The sequence below is a fragment of the Papilio machaon genome, chromosome 20 (genome assembly GCF_912999745.1).
Source record: "Papilio machaon chromosome 20, ilPapMach1.1, whole genome shotgun sequence".
In the NCBI taxonomy this organism is placed as follows: Eukaryota; Metazoa; Arthropoda; class Insecta; order Lepidoptera; family Papilionidae; genus Papilio; species Papilio machaon.
The window spans coordinates 6,088,847-6,111,168 of record NC_060005.1 but is presented as its reverse complement, the minus strand read 5'-3'; the positions used below and the strand labels follow the sequence as shown (position 1 = coordinate 6,111,168).

The 22,322-nt window shown below is 32.6% G+C and overlaps 1 protein-coding gene across 1 annotated transcript; it reads left to right on the top strand.

Annotated features, from left to right (window-relative positions):
- Positions 1-12,482: 12,482 nt before the first annotated feature.
- LOC106711370 (ankyrin repeat and death domain-containing protein 1A) lies at positions 12,483-22,211 on the top strand. The gene is made up of 7 exons (XM_014503675.2): positions 12,483-12,605; positions 12,847-12,945; positions 13,084-13,182; positions 14,526-14,723; positions 21,146-21,343; positions 21,931-22,029; positions 22,104-22,211. The coding sequence occupies exons 1-7, from the start codon at positions 12,483-12,485 to the stop codon at positions 22,209-22,211; spliced, it is 924 nt and encodes a 307-aa protein (XP_014359161.2).
- The last annotated feature ends 111 nt before the right edge of the window (positions 22,212-22,322 follow it).

The following is a 22,322-nucleotide window of genomic DNA, read 5'->3' as shown; positions in this document are numbered from 1 at the left end:
AAGATTTGTATTTATGTTTATTATGTTTGTAATAAACTCAAAAACTACTGAATCTATTTCAAAACTTGTTTTGGCATGAGAAATCTACATTATCACTGAGTGACATAGGCTACATTTTTTTTAATTCCGCACGGACAAAATCTTGGGTAAAAGCTTGTTAAAAAAACAGGGAACTAACATTAAATTATACCCTAAGTATAAGAATTGTGTTAGTGTTAATAATAATTGCCGTCTCTGTATTTTTAAAGAGAGTGAAAGGGATGACAGCATTATAAATAAAATTAATACAACTGCAGAAAAGTTCTACGGTAAGGTTTCTTTTATAATGTAACGAGCTTATCTGTACTCTAAATATACTAAGAAAATGATATAAAAAAAACTTGAGAGGTGTCAAGGGACACCCGGATGGAACGAAGTTCCTTTCAATTAATTAGTGAAGGAACCAATGTTTATTCTATGCATAAAAAACTTAAGTCTTCACAAGAAGTACATTTTATTTCTATGAATTTTCGTTATATATTGTCACGTCGTTGCCATGGTGAAGTAGCGCTCATTCGTCGTTAACATACTTACTATAGCAAAAAGTGTCGTGATAACTTTTCGTAAGAATTTTTTCCGTCTTGCCCCCTTTCACAACGCGCGATAAGGAACTTCGTTTCAAAAAAACATGTCAAGACAGCTAAAATATCACAAGAATCTTGTAACATCTTTTTGACATTGACAGACGGTGTTAGTGAGCTTGTACTTGTTGAGTAAGTACAATTTAGTTTGGCCTATGCCTGTCGAGTAATTTTATCAGTCTAAACAATACGTCATCCACGGACAGGGGTATTACAGGTTTTATGACCGTAATATAAAGGGTGGAGGGCAGTCGAGATGTTAAATTAAATTGTTGCTCACGTTCAAAGAGTTTAGAGATTTCTTTTTAAAATAAAAATTTTAACAAATTATTACCGACCATTCCAAAGCTTAGAGCTTGTTAGATATGATTCGAATTAATTTAAACAACAGTAACACATTATATGAACATTATTGTTTTTTTTTTTTTTTTAGAAATTTAGAACGATGGATTTTTTGTAACAAAACAAGTGCGACGACAGAGTACCATAATCTAGACTTTTACTAAAAACTGTTCGATGATAATTTCTTTACATATTTTCATATTTAAGAGCGAAGTTTTTATTTTGTACTAGCTTTTACCCGCGACTCCGTCCGCGCGGAATAAAAAATATAAAACGGGGTAAAAATTATCCTATGTCCGTTTCCTGGTTCTAAGCTACCTGCCCACCAATTTTCAGTCAAATCGATTCAGCCGTTCTTGAGTTATAAATAGTGTAACTAACACGACTTTCTTTATATATATAGATATCTTGTATATAAAAGCGAAGCATACTAGTGACGAAATGAAGACAATTTTATGTATTCTGTAACACATAAAAGTTTTACAGCAAATAAATATCCTCAAGGCGTTAGGAAGCGGGAGTAGGTTAAATAGGAAGGAAATAAGGTTAGGGATCTATCAGAGCTTTATATTGTTAAGTTAAATTTATGGCGTTCGTATTTGGAGATAAGAGTGTATTTTATATAATAAATTTGTATTACAACAATATACAAAATATTTTACTGTCACTCAGACTTGTTTTATTGTTACTTAATTAAGGTCCTTAGTGAAGATTTCTCTTACTTTAGCTTACTTAATTAATTTATAATAATTAATTCACACAAAGAAGATCACTGAACGTCTTTGAGTGCGGCAGTAAGTGTGGTTACTTAACTTAGTAACATTTTATTTATTTTTTAAGAAATAAAATCAGGTGAAGTTAATATAACAAAGACTTAAAGTGCCGTAACCATTGCGCTTGTTCCTTATCTGTAGAGGCTCTACAGGTCGGCAGTATAGCGCTGGCTACGGCGTAGCGCGCTCGTAGACACCTAGCTGGCGGGAAAGTTACGAAAATTATTTTCTAACATCCAGAAAACGCTTGGAAAAAGTTTCATATTTAATGTGGAATTCACAGAATACGAGCTTTTGAAGATTTTGAAAAATAAATAAAAGGTTAGTATCAGAAATTGTCTTTGTTTTTTTATAAAAATTATGTTTTTTTTAATGCATTCCCAATTAAAGAGTAGATTAGTAGAAGTAGTAGATTAAAAGACAAATAAATATTGTTACTATTTTTCATTATATATAATTATAATTAACATAAATACTCGATTTTAATTTATCAACAACTTTTTCCTTATGATTAAATTTAAAGTTTACAAGGGGTCTTGTGTTTGTTATTTGTTAATCTCGTGAGTTGAGGTTGCGGCTACCGATCTAATGACCAGTCGTTACTCGTATGTTACATTAGATTAATTACTCTGACTGCGTGTTTCCATTTGCGACCTATGTATATAAACAATTTGTCATCTTTCACATTCTATATTTAAGAAATAGCGATGACAATATGATGTACGGTTTCGTTAGTGACTCAGAGTTTTGCTCTGCATTTATCTGTATATTATATTAATATGTGGAGCGAAATTTCGTAAGTTTTAAGGATATTGTGGGAACGGCTGAACGTGAAATTTGACACAAAGTTAGTGCGGAATAGAAGTAACTATAGTTATTTTTAATCAAAAAATATTATAATTTGCGTGGTTTGAATGCGTTATGTCAAATTAACCCCTCTGTATGCACAACATATAATAAAAATAATAATAATGTTTTTCTTAGCCAACACTACTTTTCATTCTCTATCTAGCTCCGTATCCCACAAGGTGGTGCGGTCGGTTTTCCTAATTAATAAATTTTTTTTTTTAATACATATCAAATACAGTGAATAGTTTAAAATGATATGTTTGATATACACATAAAGAATATGGACATGAAAAGCTGTTAGTTATAAAGTTTGCTTTGGCGACGGCATTTCAATTTAAAACGAAATGACTTTTTATTTTTAGTCACAAACGTTATGTTGGAAAACAAATTTTTATGTGCCTTGTTTTTAATCACCTTTTTATTGCAAAATTATATTTACTTAATTTGATATTTTAGTAATTTTTTTACAAGAATTTAGATTTAAGTTATTGATTGATAAACATGAAATTTTAAGTAATAATGATAATAGGTTTGAGATGAATTTATTTCTTATACAAACGGTATTAAATTATTAAAAATCTAATTAGGATTCTCAATTATTTATTTACTTTTCAACTCAATCTGTAATAACTATATTTTAATCATTTAAAGATCTTGTATAAACATTGTTTTATTTAACTCTTATTAAAATATTTATTTTACAGTATAATTAATTGAAAACACTTTGTTTTTAATTACTGTTGTTAGGAAAGATTGATAAATAAAGTTGACAATATGTCTAGCATGTACCAGGGCAACATAAATACAGAGTAACAAAGCCTGCTGCCCGGGGTTGGCGCTATTGTGCAGAGGTCACTTTCCTCGAGGGTACTTTCCATACTCTATTTATGTTGGAAATGTTAACATTGTAACGTTTGTTGTAACTTAAACGAAATTTAGGAGAAAAAAAAGAATATGTTAAAAGAATAATTATTAAATTTTAAAGTATTTTATTTCCCTTAATTCTATTTTAAATTCAATTATTTTGTTTTATGTATCGCAACCAAAAACATAGATTACTCTTAATTCTAGCTAAAGGACCGAAATGTTACAACCATACTTCGTACATGCTTCGTCCTGAGTTTTCACTGCTGTAATACCTATAGTAAAACATATTTCTATATTTTTAAATTGATCGAGAGGAATAATAAGACACTTTCTACAGATACAACGGCTGTGGAAAAAAACGGTTATAACCTCACTAAATTTAGACACTGCTTTTAAATTAACTAATAACAAAGAGTTTCAACCAAAACCTTAAGAGACTCACGTAATACATTTGGATTAAGAGCCCGATACACAAGACAGTTATTTTAGAAACCCGCATTGTGAGGTTCCTGTCTCTGCAGCCCTGACCATTGGTTGCTTCAGTCATGAGTTTCCGCAGCTGGTGGTGCACTATATTTATACAACATATTTTACATTACTATTGTTTTTATAAGCTTCTTTGTAAAGTATAAATAATATATAATTCGTTAATTAAAGGAATTATTAAACATAAAGTTATAGTGGTTTAGGACTTCTTTTTAATAGTTCTTTTGAGAGATTATTCTTCCAAAAAAGATCTTTAATAGCTTAATAAGTTTGTAGCGGACAAAACATAGTATATACACTTATTTATTTATTTAAAAAACTGACACTATTTTATAAAAACAGTTAATAACACATAACAATGGCAAATAAAAAAATACATTAGATAAACAGTGCAAGAACATATCAAGGCGTAACAAAACATCAATAATCACAACGTATCTTATTTCAATGTTAAAATAAACACAAACAAATGAAAAAAAGAAATTGATCGGAAAACAGTCACAGCCTTAATAAGTTTTCAAATGATCGTTACAAAAAGAAGTAAAGCAATTTTCAAAGGAAACTCAGTAAATTAGTTAATCAAAATTTCATATCTGCCGAGATTTGGATTTAGGTCGGATAGAATTTAATTATCCTTAAATATTAATATTTGTATTAATTTATTCTAAAAGATGTTATCTGAAATGTCTAATTAATTTTTAATTTATGTATACTGATGTTACATTTAAGATGTCTGCCACGTATTCGAGCACGTTTTCAATTAACATAATTGTCAATGAATTCGATCTACTCAAGAAATTTATTGAAAGGGAACTGATTCGTAATATAAATATTATAATTATAAAGTGGTTCTAAATTAAATCGTTATCTTGGTACTAATACAAATCCAATATTCAAACCGAAGATTATTTTTTAAGGGATTAAAGCTTTCATCGCCCTTAAAACAATAGATATAATTCTTTATATTCAAAGAAAAGCAATATTAGATTAAGATTATTGGTTGCGGCTATTATTACAGTTATTTACTTTGTAATAAAATATTGTTTTTTTATATTCCTTCCTAAGTAGGGTTGGCAATAGACAAGCGGCCGACCGTAAAATATTAAACCAAAACTTTAAGGTTTATAAAACTTTGTGAGTCGACCTTAAGTGAGTGGGATAAGTCCAGGGAGATAATGATTGGTTTCGGTTGCTTTTTATGCTTGCAATAATTTGTTCATTTAAATATATCATGTTCCAAATAAAAACTTTCCAGGAAAATCCAACAACAATTATTTTGTGCAGAATAGCGATTTTAACACAAAAGCGAAATCGTGACTGAAATGTTTTTAAACTCGAAACGAGCTAACGCTTCTATAAATACTGCTACAGGAAACATGTTGCTAATTTGCATACAATTGGCAGCTGCGTTCAATATTGATGCGTATATAAATGAATAAATTTACCGCTATAGCATAAATTAAAAAAAAACAACCCCTTGTATAGATTAAACGAGTAACTAAATATTTTACATTGCGTTTGAAAGTATCCTAATTATCCAGGAATTAACTATCCAGGAAAGTAACAACACTCATTGTGCTGATATTTTGCATGTAGCATTATCAATAGAGGAAGAACGACAAGGTGGTAAATATGAAACAAAAGTTTGTAATATAATATTAGGATAGTTAATAATAGTACTATTATTTTTCAAGTATGATAATAGTGAATTCAATTATTGATAACGTTGTACATGAACAAAGTCGCAGGTGATTATTTTGGTATTTTGAACGAAGCTTTTAACGTATTTCGCCTTCGGTCGGCTTTCAAAAAATTAAACGATACGCCGCGAGTTTATTTTCGTGGTTTAAATAAGCTTTTAAGAGATTGCAACTTCCTCGCAATTTAAAATGTAAAAAAATAAACGAAAAATATTTTTAGTTTTCGCATTTTTAACCCGTTACTTTCGAAATTTTAACGATCTTGTCTATCCAGAATTGGTATAATCTGCTTTGAAATAACTACCAGAATAATGTATAAAATATAGGTAAAGAAGTAAGCCTATTTATTTATGTGTACAACATAAAGTCAGATAAAAATATTGTCATTAAAATCTTTAGCATACTACAATTAAAGCGAACTATTTCAATATGAACATAACATGGAATACTGCTCGCATCTCTGGGCTGGAGCACCCCAGTACCAGCTTCTTCCATTTGACCGCATACAACGGAGAGCGATTCGAATCGTCAACGACCGAGTTCTTACTGATCGGTTCGACACTCTGGCGTTGCGGAGGGACGTTAGTTCCCTCTGCATTTTCTACCGTATCTACCACGGGGAGTGCTCAGAAGAATTGTTTGGAACAATTCCTGCAGACGAGTTCTGTCATCGGACGACACGACGACCGCCAAGTTTCATCCACACCATCTCGATGGCTGGAAATCCACAACCGTGCGGTTTTCGCGTAGCTTTCTACCGCGTACCGCCGCGTTGTGGAATGGTCTGTCCTCGGCGGTATTTCCAAACCGCTACGACTTAGGGTCCTTCAAGAAGCTAGCGTTTCACCATCTCAAAGGCCGGCAATGCATCTGCGATTCCTTTGGTATTGCAGATGTCCATGGCCGTTGAACACCTTGGTGGCCCCGTTTGCCTTATCTTATTAAAAATAACGAATATAAATAGGACTAAAATCTGTGTTAAATTTTTTGAGCATTTTTATATCTTTCATCGTACGTTTCGCTATGATTTAGCTTCGCTTTTGCGGCTGCGTGCTACAAGTCTAACAGTTAATGCGGAACTGTTTCTCATGTTACCTCATACATTATACAGGCTCGCTAATGACAGACTGCATCACAGGTAAATGCGTAATGACTTTGCTGCACTGTTTATGCCGGTCTTACTAATTGTTTAGCAGTTTAATTTTAATTGTTTACTCTTAACGTCAAAGAATAACAACGTATTTTCTGATTCTTCTGTATGGTTATATATTTGTTTATTAGAAAAATTATCATATAAAAACTTTTTTGTTATATCTCTCGGGTTTTCAAAGAAAATGAAAAAGTAAACAAACGGGTGTTAATAAATCTTTGTCTTTGGTCTGGTGTTATATAAACTTATTTATTGGTTTATTGTAACATGTTACATAGGAAAAGATTTGCCCCATCTCATTTAAAACATATAATTGTTAAAGAGCCTTAATAAAAAAAAAGCGGAACACGCAATAGTTATAAGGGCATAAATCAGCCTTCAGTAAACCATCTCTCGCGTCTTAATTATTCCAAGCTGAAACCTCCGCCAGTCACAACGATAAGGCAGTGTCGCATTGTGTTTGGATTGCCTCACCTTTGTTGCTTTGTTGGTTTCACTGGATTTCGATTAGGTGTATTGTTGGAACGATTGACTTGACTCTATCCTATTGTGTAAATACAGCGTGTTGTTTAAATACATTTTAGTAACTTTCTTTTATTATTAACGCAATGATGTTTTTCTCTAGTGTTACGTTAATTCTTGGTTAGTATTAGCGGGTATTAGATGCCTAATAAAACCGTCGACAAATTGACACTACTCTCTTGAAAGAAAACATAGATATGTCTGAAAAATGTTATCGCAGTAGTATTCCAAGGCAATAGTTTAATAAACATTTAAACCTTGATAATTTAGATAAATATTTATTACCTAAATATAATTCCTAAAGATGATTTTTAAGCGTATGGGGTCATCAGAAAACTTATATTACTCTTATTTTTTACCGTCCATTAATAAATCTCCGTAGCACCGAGACGCGTATGCCGAGACCTCAGCTTGACCTACTTTAAGTTAAGTAACTTATTAACTTATAACAGCTCTATTCTCCTATCTTTACTTAGTTAACTTAATGTTATATTAAAATTCTTACCGGATTTTAATTACTTTTTAGAACTTCTCACACGCAACTATAATTTGGAATAAACAATAGAATACTTAATTTTTATTGAATACTGTTCAAATTACACTTTCGTTTTTAAGAAAATAACCTTAAAATCCTCCTCAAATTCTAAAATAAATCTGTTAAGTTACAACTTTACTTAAACCTAAATATTGAAAACACAAATTTACCGATATTGTGTAAAAATAATATACCGAAAAACTAAAATATTAAATTTTAGTCGCAAAAAAGACAATTTTAAAACGAATGAATACATTGGCCTCCAAAAAAAAAATAGTACATTTTTAAAATAGGAAAATTTTATTAACTATTATAGTTAGAGTTTAGAATTAAGCCATTTTATAGAAAACTAGCTGTCTCCCGCTACTCCGTCCGCGTGGAATTAAAAAAAAAATAGGTATCCTATGTGTTCCTCCAGATTATGTTCTACATCTATGTCAAATTTCATCGAGATCCGTTGATCCGTTCTGGAGATACCTTCAAACTAAAATCCATCCATCCATGCAAACATTTGCATTTATAATATTAGTAAGATTTAAAATTGCTTCCTTAGGTCTTGTTTATTTTAAAACTGTTCTACTTTTTTATTCATGGAAAATAAATATTATAAGATAGAAAAGGTTACGTATACTGGTTTTTATTACGTTCCCTGTAACCTTGTTATCAATAATCCCGGAGATGATTCAATTCAATAACAAAGCTTGTTTCGGAATGAAATTGGAAATAAACAATTCAATTTTATAATGCTGTAATGTGGCTCGAAAAAATTGATTTATTTTGTAACAAATATATAGGACTAGCTTTTACCCGCGACTCCGTCCGCGCGAAATAAAAAAAAATAATAGAAAACGGGGTAAAAATTATCCTATGTCCTATTCCTGGTTCTAAGCTATCTGCCCACCAATTTTCAGTCAAATCGATTCAGCCGTTCTTGAGTTATAAATAGTGTAACTAACACGACTTTCTTTTATATATATAGACTAGCTTTTACCCGCGACTCCGTCCGCGCAGAATAAAAAATAGAAAACGGGGTAAAATTATCCTATGTCCGTTTCCTGGTCCTAAACTACCTGCCCACCAATTTTCAGTCAAATCGATTCAGCCGTTCTTGGGTTATAAGTGGTGTAACTAACACAACTTTCTTTTATATATATAGATAGATAGATATAGATGTCGGGGATGAGATTGGTTGTAATCTGTCGTATGTCTCTGTGATGACGTCACACCCAACAAGTTTACCAGAGCATATGAAATGATAAACAAAGGAATCGGCCGCCTCTAATGGTACTTTATACAATGTGTGTCATCGAAATGTAATTTATTATTGAATATTTTGACTGCGGAACACCTGTACAAGAAATATTGCCAGCCCATTCATTATCTTTGCAAAAAATAGAGATATATTGAGAGAGAATATGGTTGGAATAGATTATTATTACACTTTTTTTTGCGTAGTAGACGGTTAATAAAATTACGTCTACTCTTAATATAGATTGGTCAATTTTACATTGAGGTACATTCAATTTGTATTCTTCCTGTTAGTTATAATAGTTATAATAGTTATAATATAATAGTTCGTAGACCGAAATTCCTGTATAACTCATATTGTTATCTCTGTTTTCTTAATGGTAATTAGAGGAATAACGATATTTGGAACGAAGTTCCTTATCGCGCGTTGTGAAAGGGCCTAGACGGAAAAAATTCTTACGAAAAGTTGTCACGACACTTTTTGCTATAGTAAGTATGTTAACGACGAATGAGCGCTACTTCACCATGGCAACGACGTGACAATATATGTATAACGAAAATTCATAGAAATAAAATGTACTTCTTGTGAAGACTTAAGTTTTTTATTCATAGAATAAACATCGGTTCCTTCACTAATTGAAAGGAACTTCGTTCCATCCGGGTGTCCCTTGACACCTCTCAAGTTTTTTTATACAGGGATGTTGGTGTCAGAAACCAACGATAACTGTGATAGTATACTAAATGTAACTACTCGTGCTTATCAGTAATTTAATAATTTATTTATTTAAATAGAAAAAAAAAATTGTTAGTTATACTCGTAGTTGCATTCTGAATTAAAAACATAAATCTCGTTAAGGTAAAAGACATATTTCAGTGACGTCACAGAGTAATTTGAGTTAACGAGCGAGTCAAAGTATTCGTGCGCTTTCATGTTGAAAAAATTGTACGTTTTTCATTACTTTATAATGAGATCGCATTTTAATATTAAAATTTGCTTTAAATAGCAAACAATGAAACTAATATTAATATTACAATTTTTCATCGACTTACTTTTGAAAGTTTTTTTAAACTAAACTCAAAGTTTAAACAAATATCTTCTTACTTTGTACTTGTTATATTTATTTTCGATAAAAAACTCTAGAAACTCGACTTACTTTACACTTAAATACTACGCGAAAAAATCAAATACACCTCACTTGTTAAAATCAGTTCAACTGGAGACTTTCGAAGGTCATCTTAGTATTTAATTTTTTTTATGTACATACAAGCATACATACATACGCGTGTTAATAATTAAATACTGAGTCGCTGGGGTATAAACAATAAAATCTTACTAATATTATAAACCGTAATTTCCCCGATAATCTTATTAATATTATAAATGCGAAAGTTTAGATGGATGGTTGGATGGATGGATGTTTGTTTGAAGGTATCTCCGGAACGGCCCAACGGATCTTGATGAAATTTAGCATAGATGTAGAACATAGTCTGGTTGAAAACATAAGGTACTTATTACGTTTTTTTTTTATTCTGCGCGAACATATTAGCGGGTTACAGCTAGTATTAAATAAATATAACACTTAAGTACTTACGAGTACGTTCATATGTAGGTTTATTGAATCACAATAGCCGCCTGCTAGGTCATTGTCCATTAGGTTTGTTCGGGCGTCAATAACTCACAGTTTAATCAAATCATCCACTTCACTGGTGAAACCTGAGTGCGTGACTCAGTAATTGATATTTACTTAGTACTCTGTACCTTTGTTATCGTAATTTTGCAAACTTTTAAAACATTAACGCGATTCTCCGCTTTATAATTTGAGGTTAGGTTTACATCGGTAGCTGTTTCCTTGCCAATGCATTTGAAAATCGGTGACTTTTTAATATGTTTTTTTTAAATAAAATTATAGTCCAAATACGACTACGAATTCATAGGTAAAACTGAATTTTGTTGAACTTTTTTTTTAAATAACATATTTACAGTTTTCGTAGTTATGTATATGGGCATGCGTTCTTGATCTTTATCCTTTGTCACTATATTCTTTCTGAAAATTCAAAATAAATTTAGCTAAAGGTTCCAAACTGACAGCTATTTCCGCTATAGACGAAGCAAATATAAATATTGGAGCGTAAGATATAGGCTGATGTGTTCAAGAGCCCACGTCGTGCCGATTCCGTTGAGCGTTTCTGAAGGCTTTCTTGTAGGGCCATTGAAAAATAAACTTAGTTTGCTCATTTATAAATGACAAACTACTTTTAAATAAAAAAAATTTAAACCAAATAGTTATGTTACTTTTTAAACCAATTAGAATGCATATAACATTTGTTTGGTTTAAAATTATCTTTAACAAATAAATATTTTAATTAAGTATTTTTAATACTATCGTCAGTACTAGTTAGTATCGTCGTAGTAGTATCGTCAGTACTATAGTTCTTAGCTTTTAAACTGTGCGTCCAAACTTCAGCTTCTGTTACATTGACAAAGAGGGGTTTGCATGATAAGGGTTGAATTAAATAGCAAAAAGGATTCCTAAAGAGGAAAAATATGAAATTTTACGTGTATACTCACTATTTTTAAGGAACATTTTCAATACGTAACATTTTGCGCTATACAAAAATATAAAAAAATCACACAATATACATTGTTGAATATTTTCACATCACTGAAAAACACTCACATACAAAACCAAACATACGGCGAGAAATGTGTGAATAAAACATTCGTACGTTTGCACAAAATCAAGCGGAAAACTCGAAATGTTTTCGGAGAGAAATCAATTATTCAGCGAGTAGAGGACTGAAGTACGAAACTCGGAGCTTTTAAAAAATCATGACCTCATCGTCTGAGTGCGTTATGGTATTTCTTCTATAAAACGATAGTTACAACTCTGGTTGGTCGCTAACCTAACATTGTAAATTTAATCTTAGTATTTAAACCATTTATTAACCGAATTAATAGTAAATTAGTAGTTATTAACCATAATTCTGACCTTATTATTCAATCATTATTTAATTAATGTTCTAATTCCCATGGGTATTTAAAAAAAAACAAAAAGCTCTAAGTAACAATAGTTTTTTATGTTTACGTAAGTAGATACTGTATCGAATACTTCATAATAGAGATATCGACTTTCGCTCGGAGCTCTAATGGACATTAATAGCCTGTAACTAGATATTGGCTTGGCGTTATTGCATTGCTGGTACTCAATAAAGCAATCGAGCGTGCGCTTTATGTGGAAATTCTATTACCTCCCCCATACTGATGACACCCTGGTACTCCTAACTATTATTTTTTCATCGTTTCAAATTCAATAAAAGTTTCTGTACGTTTTCTACGATTCTCAGCTCTATGGGTCACTATATAAAACATATACTTGTGTGCAGTTTGCTATGGAAGGCCGGTACCGCGTACAGCAGAACGATCTGCTCCTCCACGAGGCAGTCATCAAGAACGAGACGGCAGCGGTGCGCGAGGCGCTGCAACGACAACCTGACGTCAACTGTAGGAATAACGTAAGTGCCACTTAGCTAACTGCCATTTGTATGGAGACACGTGTGAATTTCCACTGGTGCGGTTGTGATAAATATACGCTAGCGACACGAGTCGCGCGGCTAGCTACTTAGTGGAAATTAGATCGATACCAAATTTACGTAATGGGTCGCCCTTAGTGTCAGATGGCATGAGGTTTATAATAATAATTTAAAGTAATAACAGAGTTACAGATAGGATGTAATGTGTTTATTTTGTTCGCAGTATGGCAGAGCGCCGATTCACTGGGCGGCAAGCAGAGGCAATGTGGAGATAATAAATCTACTTATTGACGCCAAATGTGATATTGAAGCTGTTGATAAGGTGAGATTTTTAAAATAAGAAAAAGTATTTGGTGTTACGAATATTTTTAACGTTTATAACCAGTCTTAATCCAAGGGACAAAAATGATATAAAGTTGTGTTTGTTTACGAAGTATACAATGTATTCTGAAAATTACAGTTTGGAATGCGTCCTCTTTTGATGGCTGCATGGCACGGCCACCTGGACGCGGTGAAGACTCTGGTCCAGGCCGGCGCTTGTCTTGCTGCTACCAACAAGGTCTGTTGTCCTGGTACTTTAGGTTATTTTGTGACAGTAAAAAGTTATGTGGTGACGTGAGTGCTTTCGATTTGTGTATTTTTTCTTCTGTTTTTTTAAAGACAATTAGAGAGATGACTATATGACTCAATACAAATGTCACTGCAGACGAAACTCGGTAGCAAACAATCCCTTGTTTTACGAGCAAAAGGAACACAGTACCAATGTTACAATATTAATAAAATCCGTCTGTAATTTCGGCAGATATTTATGTCGTGCCGTGAGACTGTGCTGAGTTTAAGTGACATTTTATTGTGTCATGAAATGTCATTAAGTAGTAAAGTATCCAGAACTAAACGAGCCTCAACTTTTTCTTTGTTACAATCATAAATAATATTCCGTGATCTTTTAGAAATATAAACAATAACTATATGAAATTTCATAAAACAAAACATATTTTCTACCTTAAAATGCTTAACTATGTCTTCAAAGCATCATCAAGTATTTTGCAATTATTTTGAATAGTTTTGCATTTTTAACTAGGATTATGTACGCTTTCAAGTAAGGCAAGTAATTTATTTATTAACTAGCTTTTTCCCGCGACTCCGTCCGCGCGGAATAAAAAAAAAATAGAAAACGGGGTAAAAATTATCCTATGTCCTATTCCTGGTTCTAAGCTACCTGCCCACCAATTTTCAGTCAAATCGATTCAGCCGTTCTTGAGTAATAAATGGTGTAACTAACACGACTTTCTTTTATATATATAGATTAAGACATTTTTGCTATAAAAGCTTTAAAGTATAAAAATATTTTGATCTAAGTTTAAACTTCAAAGTAGAAGTAAGCATTTGTTAATAAAACATTCGTTCCAATATCCCAATACAATCATTTATAACACGGTCATATATCAAGCAATCCCGACAAATAACTGATAGGTATAGATTGCTAGAATAGTGCAGTCTTATAAACCAAGTGCTATTAATCTTTCCGCCACATAAGACAAAATAAACTTAAAGTATATTATTTTTTATGGTGTGGTACTGTTGTCTATTTCTTGTCTACAGGTGGTTCTTTTCGGAGCTATGTCCATTGTGTTCATAGCCTTGTTTTGTAGTAGATTTTTTTGGTACGCTGTTTTCTAGGGCAAAATATGGTTAAGTAAAAGTTGACTCACACCTGTCGGTGGCAACTTCAATTGCGGACGGAGATCGGAGACCCAAAATAATGCACTGGATCTCCCTGCATTGGACCTCTGCAGTACCCAGGGTAGACAATAAATACCTTGATACCATCGCAATACTACTCGTATTCTACCAAAGAATATGTAAAGTCAGTAGGTTTATTTATTTTTAATTTTTTAACAGAAACACAACGATCTCCTGCAGTGCGCGTGCGTACGGGGGGCGGTAGATGTCGCTGCGTATGCGCTGTCTCTGGGCGCGCGGGTGCAGGGCTCAGACGCGGCGGGTGACGCGCCCCTCGCGCTGGCCGCACGCGCCGGCCATACTGCTGTAGTAGAAATGCTGCTAGAGAACGGAGCTGATATTGATGCGGTTAATAAGGTAATATACTGTGCTAGTATAATCCATTTTCCACTATACAATTAGCCTAGAGAATTCCATTTGATGATAATAGTCGTCGGGCCAGTGGAGATGAAATATAGTGGTATTTCACTGAGGTATGCTGACACAGAAAAATCTTAGCTAATCATAATCTCCAAAATTATTTCACATATACAAGTACTTTGGAGGATGCAATCCGATTGTGTTGACCCATATAAAGTAGACTAAGGTCAGAGAGATATATTAACATTCCATATAGTAGTAGTACAATAGCAAGATTACAATAATTCCCTGACAACAGAGTGTCTTGCTCCATTCGTGTTTCACGCTCCATCAGCAGAATTTCCGTACGACTGGTCGCCTACAATCAATTTACTATTAACAATGTGTATTAATAAATAAATAAATAGCATTAAGTAAATAGATACTCCAAATTAAATATTACCATTTTCGGATACAAATTAAACTAACACAAAGTTAATAATTAAGATTTAAACTTAAGGGTAACTACTACTAACTTAAGGGTTCTCGACTTAGGATTCGTGTATTTTCGACGAATGCACCACGTCCTGGAAGGTCAGTTGGAGCTGATAAAGGCATTATTAAACATAGAAAATAGAAACAAACATAGACATAAATATAGCAAATAGAAATAGAAGAAATAGAAAAACGAAATGACTTTCCGAAAACCCAATAATATTATAAATGCGAAAGTTTAGATGGATGGATGAATGGATGTTTGTTTGAAGGTATCTTGATGAAATTTAGCACAGATGTAGAACACATAGGCAACTTATTAAGTTAATTTCCTGCGAACGGAGTCGCAGGCAAAAGCTAGTAATTACATTATTCATAAATATTTGTGAACACCAGTTGAATAAAGATTTATTACGAAAAATGTTCGCCAGCCAAAATCTAATTAAAGTTTACAAACTTAAATCATGCAGCCAATGAATGGTGTTCTTTTCAATAAATTTTAATACGCATTTATTTCTATTGTCCGTATTTATTGTTAAATACTCGTATTTGCTGTATTGACAAATATAAACAACTGCGTTAACTGTGTAAAAGTAAACATAAGTAAACTGTATCTTCGCTAAACGTTTATTAAATAAACAACAGGAATTTATTCTCAGGAGAAACGACACAAAACTAAACATCGTGCTTGTTCGAATGTGAATTTTGACTAAAGGGTATCCTCTAAGGATCGAATAAAGCAAGCAGAATTATAAATATACTCGTAGTATTTAGGATAACGGTAGTTTTTAATAATAAATTTGGCCGCAATTCCCATTAAATTATATTTCATGAATACAAATTGTTATTGAAAATATAAATCTATACATCATCGATTTTTCAAGCCTCCAATAAATTTTGTAAAAACTTAGATTCCTAAGCCCTCTAGTTTAAACTTAGTACAAGGAATCCTCACTAAGATACAGTCCTTTAGTAGTCACTTAATGACTATGACAGCAGTAGACTACAATTAGGTTATATTCATGGATTCAGATTTAGCGACAGTCAGAATTGATTGTTTTATTTTTGACTTGCATTGGTTCATCTAGGATAGTCTGCATATAACTAGTTATTTAAAAGCCTACGGATTAAAAATTACTTACTTGATAATTTCTGAGCGCCTGATTACAAAACAGATGCAAATTCTGGTTTTTGAATATAAACATGTTCCATTTTTAAAAATCCGATACGACACGGAACTAAATTTTAAATTTCGAATAAAAATTATATTCGAACAGCAATTATGGAAGGTAATCCGTTATCGGGTTTGGTTGGAACATCATTAGGGCGGTCCGGTAGGCGTGTATTGATTCGAATCGATTTTTGACAAATTCTCTTGTGTTTTATGCCTTATTCAAATCGATTTTTGTCAACTGTGTAAAGCTGATAAAGTTTTAATGTAATAGACTTATATCAATTTTATCAGATTCAGTTATAAATTGGAATGAACAGAATATATGTTACAAAATACAGATTTGAAATTGTTCTTCTATATAGGTAGAGTTATTTTATTTTTGAAATGATATTTTTGCTGTAAAATATCGTTCTGTGCGTTGTTTTTTATCTTTTTATCTAAAGCTATTTGATCTAATGGAAAAATAACATCTATTTTTCCATCAGACCCTTGTTATTGTAAGACTGAACCTCGCCTCAGGTATAATAAGTTCCATTGCTTTTATAAGAAACAATTTCGAGATAACGTTTAAAAAAGAACGTACACACAGAGTGGTCAGTTTTACATCAAATTTCATAGAAGCGCGAATCGTGAATATAACGTCAAATAACAATGATTAACGACATATTCAATTAACCCGCATAACTAGGGTTACCAGGTCGACAAACCTACTAGCCGGACACAGAAACCAGTTTGGCCGGACATTTAGGTAGAAAGGTCTGACACCCTATATTATTTAGGATTTTGTCTCAGTATTAATAGGTACACTCTCGTTTGGGAAATGTAAAAAGCCTAACAAAAGCCGGAAAACTGTTTATTTTGGCAGGACACGCAATTAAAAGGCCTACCTATGTCCGGCTTTATCCGGACGTCTGGCAACGCTTAGCATGACCATACATCCATCTCCTTTGTATAAATAAATTCATACATTCATTAATCATTTAGTAGCGGCGTACGTTGGATATAGATTATGTTTATAACTGGTTCCTTATTTAGCATTAGTAACAATGTAATTTTTGTGAAAATAACTTACATAATTTGGACAGTCAATATGCAATGCACAAATGTTATTATTAGTTTGATTGTTTATTTTTAATTACTTTTTTTAAGTACTTGGGAACAATGATTTCTTAGTCAACTTGAGTCTGTATGTGTAGCATGGGCGTAGCCAGGATGGGGAGGGGTAAGGGCAGCTGTCCCTAGATAATCGAAAAATTGTAAAAAAACATATAAAATCTACTGCGAATAAGGCTAAAATGGTAGCTGTATCCCCCGCACCCTACACACAGCCTAAATCATCGGCTGTAGACGTCCATGATATTTAGTATTGTGTACATGTATCACAACTTTAAAGTGTACGAACTCTTCGAGTTACAATTCGAGTGTTCTCTGATAATCTTGATACTTGGAACTTATGTAATCGTTAATTTTCACTTTCGTTCATGCACAGAAGCATATTATCATCTCTGATTCTGAGGGATGTATTCTAAATGGTGTTTAAATTTTCATTCTAAACATAAAAATGTCTATTACTCCATTTGTTGTTGAAGTAATATCTCTTTGAACCTGTCACTTTGTCTACGTTTAAGCTACTTGAAATTACAAAAGGAATTCATGACTTTATTATTACAGAGTTCAATATCGTTCGCCAGCAGCGGTCTACTAAATAATTAATTTGAAATACGATGTAATAATCATTTAAATTTGTTACAAGGTATTGTATAATTTAACCATTTGAATAATGATAATAAATTTAGACATCTTGTTAGGATAAAATATGAATTAATTTCACAGATCTTATGTTAACAATTCAAAAAAATATTGGCAGATAATTATAAATTTTACTAACCATTCTTGTAATTACTAAAATAAGGTTAAATCTTTTCCTAGGATATGATTTACAGCTGTCGAACAACGGGATTCGAACCTACATCTTTGGTATATAGCCGATGTTAACGGATTTCTTACTGATTGGTAATTTTATTTCTAACTAGCTTTTACCTGCGACTCCGTCCGCGCGGAATGAAAAATAGAAAACGGGATAAAAATTATCCTATGTCCGTTTCCTGGTTCTAAGCTACCTGCCCATCAATTTTCAGTCAAATCGATTCAGCCGTTCTTGAGTTATAAATAGTTTAACTAACACGACTTTTTTATATATATAGATATATTTTATGAGTTTATGATGTTATAAAGTATATATTCTGTTTGTAATTTAACATTTTCTCGTATATATCTACTCATTAGACTTGTTGCATTGTATCTTGTTATAAGTCATCATTATAGAATGTAACAAGCGGCTTCTCTGTGACCTCACGTAGTAAATCCCTAATAAATTACATATATGTACACATTTTAGCGAGATTGTTATTTGCTACAACAACGTTAATGTAATTTTATTTTCTACACAGAAAATATGTGTACATACACATTTTTATGTACATTTTTACTATTAATATACAAGTATTATATAAGGTTTTTTCGGAATTCTTCTGAAAAATGGTATATGTACAACTACTATTATAAAGGCATATTTAATAATATAAAGGAATGTAAAGGAAATATTTAATAATTAACAAATTTTGCTGTGTTATGTCCACTTTTACTCAATTGTATAAAAATATTTTTTCCAAAGACTAACGTCTAAGTACCTACTAACGTCCTCACTAATGTCAAAGAAAAAAAAACGATTGTTTGTCCCGGTGCTATTAAAATAATTATACGACTTTACAAATTGTGTAACCATTAGAGAGAACTTTTAATTTAATTGCAGATTAAATTTTATGCTTTATTGACAAACGAATTCGGATCGAGTATTGGTTAGTCATTTATTAAAGTTGTAAGTAGAGCCATTAGTTACGTAACAATAGACATTTTTTTACAAACGCCAGTTTCAAAGGATCAGATTTCCAGGAAAGGAATATTTATTTCTGGATTAAATTAAGTGGAAATTCTTTGTACGAGTTTATTGAAGAAGCTTTTATTCTAATTTAAAAAGGGTTTGTGTATTCTCAGGAATTTTCTTTTCTTTTGAAAATATTTATAGAAGGAGTACGCTTTTTTACGGAAAATAAATAAGCAAATTGCTTGTTTGAAGTCGGTAAAATTCTAGAATACAAAGGAAATAGAAAAGAGGTGTGCCGTCAGCTCATTTCTCCATCCAGTGGCTGGATCATACCATATTAGGGGTAACTAGGCCTTGGTCAACCACGCCGGCATAGTGCGGATTGGTTGTAATTTTAAATTTCATAGCAAAAATGAACTTTATATCATGTAAAAAGGCAACTATGCAAAAATTAAATTCAACGACATAAAATATAACGACAAATCTAATACAAATCTTACTAATATTATAAATGCGAATGTTTGGTTGGATGAACGGATATTTGTTATTAGGTACCACCAGAACAATTAAACGGCTCTCACTGAAATTTGGTATATATGTAGAACATAGTCTGGACGAACACATAGGCTACAATATTTTTTTTTTATTCCGTGCGGACGGAATTGCGAGCGACAGTTAGTTTTAACATATTTTGTCAATGATGTTACGAAAACATATATCGCAATTATTCCTAATAAACCCTCTGGACATATTTAATTTTCGGGATATTCCACTCTCGAAAGACATGTTTTGATGTATATATATATATATATATACATATGTGTCTGTTTTGAAAGGAAACCCTTATTAAAGTTTGACCGCAGTATACTCAAGTATCGAATACAAAGAGAACGTTTTCAGATCGATCCACTTTAACTACACGTTAACCTTTCAGTACTACGAAACTTTCAAACCTCTTGTTTATAAAGTGCTTTCAAAATTCTAATAATAACATGCGGTTTAATTTACATCAAAACAAAACTTAACAAACAATAAACGAGTAATCGAATTCTATTTAAGTAAGAAATTATATTTACACATTTTAATGACTGACAATGTCATTTACAATGGGTTTCTAAGACCAAAATCTCCGTTCCAATATAATCAATATATTTTCACAATATGGAGGGTGAGTTTCGTGTAATACTCGGCATCAGATTTGGCACGTAGGAAACAAGAGTATTCTTCTGCTCAACGCGCCAACTCAAGGGCTGGGAACATCATAAAATAGAAAATTGTATATAGCGTACGTACTAAAACAAAAAGTACAATTCAAACAAAGTAAAGTACGACGACAGATTAATAAACAGTTTTTAGCTCTATCATTTAATGTTTATTTCGTTTAAATCTGCACAAATGCTACACTTTAATCTGATTCCACTTCAATTTTAAATGGAAAAAAGCTTAGCATTTGTTTCTGACATTTTAAATTTTCTTTCTAACGATGCGTTTTTCAGGTGAGCTCTATTAAAATATCTTTACAGCTTTTAAATGTTTACTATATTTATGGAAAAGCACATTTTAATGTATGACTTTTCAAGATCCATTCTTTGTTTAGAATGAAAGAAAGAAAGAATTTAAAGATGATTTATTCAATTATCTGCTATGATACCTAACAAAAAAATAGTTAACATGGTAAAACTTAAAGATATCGACCGGACTCCCTAAAACTGATGGGACCTGACGACCGACAGTGCTACAATTTTATTTAGGTTCTTCAATTTGAAAATTTATTGAGGACTATATTATTATTTTTTTGTCTTTTTTTTTTCACGATTTCACTTTAATGATTTCCATGAATCCATCTAATTTTTAAAACTTTTTTTAATAATTTATTTTGTTGGTAAGAATGGTCGCACGGCGCTCCACGTGGCGTGCGAGGGTGACCACTGCGCGGCTGCTGCGCTCTTGGTATCGCGTGGCGCGGCGCGCGAGGCGCGGGACCGTGCCGGCCGCACGCCGCTACACGTCGCCGCTGCGCATCGCCACACAGACCTCGTGCGCGCGCTACTCGACGCGCACTGCACCGTCGACGCCACGGACAATGTAACTGCATGCTACATTTATGTGCGCCTGGTTCTTGAAATTATAAGTCAAAACAAACCGGACTTTGTTTTCGTGTTTCCATTTTGGTTTTTGACACCAATCTTTAAGCCAAAGATAAAATAATGAGTGGGATGACGATATGATGCTGGCATTTTTGTCTCGGAAACCAACGATTTATCGCGATGTCATCATATAAGTTGTTTCATACAAAAAAATGGCGCAAACATGATTAAAAAACAAAGGGAATCGCAATTTTAATGATATTTAGGTTAGGGGTTTTTTTGTGTCTTTTCTGACCACTTTATTGTCTTTTTAGTATATTATTCAGATAAAGATAGACAAATACAGTCAAAATCTGTTATAACGACATCGAAGGGACTACTCATATTGAGTCGTAAAAACCGATAGCAACCGGTGACAGGTATTAATAGGAAAGATATGTATATAACATTCAGCCAGGACCTTTGATTTTGGTCAATTTAACCGGTATGTTGTTCTAAACGATGTCGCCATAAACGGTTTTGACTGTATATAACTTAGCATATACTTATTAGTTATTATATACAAGCTTTGCGTTTTGTATACAGAACGGTGTGACTGCACTACAAATGGCGTGCGCACAGGGCTGCAGAGGTATTGTGGAACACTTGCTCGAGTACGGTGCCGACGTCCATTTGCAAAATAATGTGAGTGACCCGAAAGTTGTAACACGAATCAGAATAACAACAATCAACAATCTTTTTGTTTATTGTAAACTCAGGTTGGGTCGTCAGCCTTGCACGCGGCGTGTGCAGCCGACGCGGCCGACATCGTCGAGTTGCTGTTGGCACATGGTGCTGACCCCGCCTTGACTGATAAGGTAACCTAGCATCGTGCTATACTAGTATGATTATTTTATATTTTGTGCCCATCTTTTTCTTAGTAGGTGCTACCTGAGGCAAACCAAACTTGTGTAGTGTTTTTTGCATTGTATAATAAA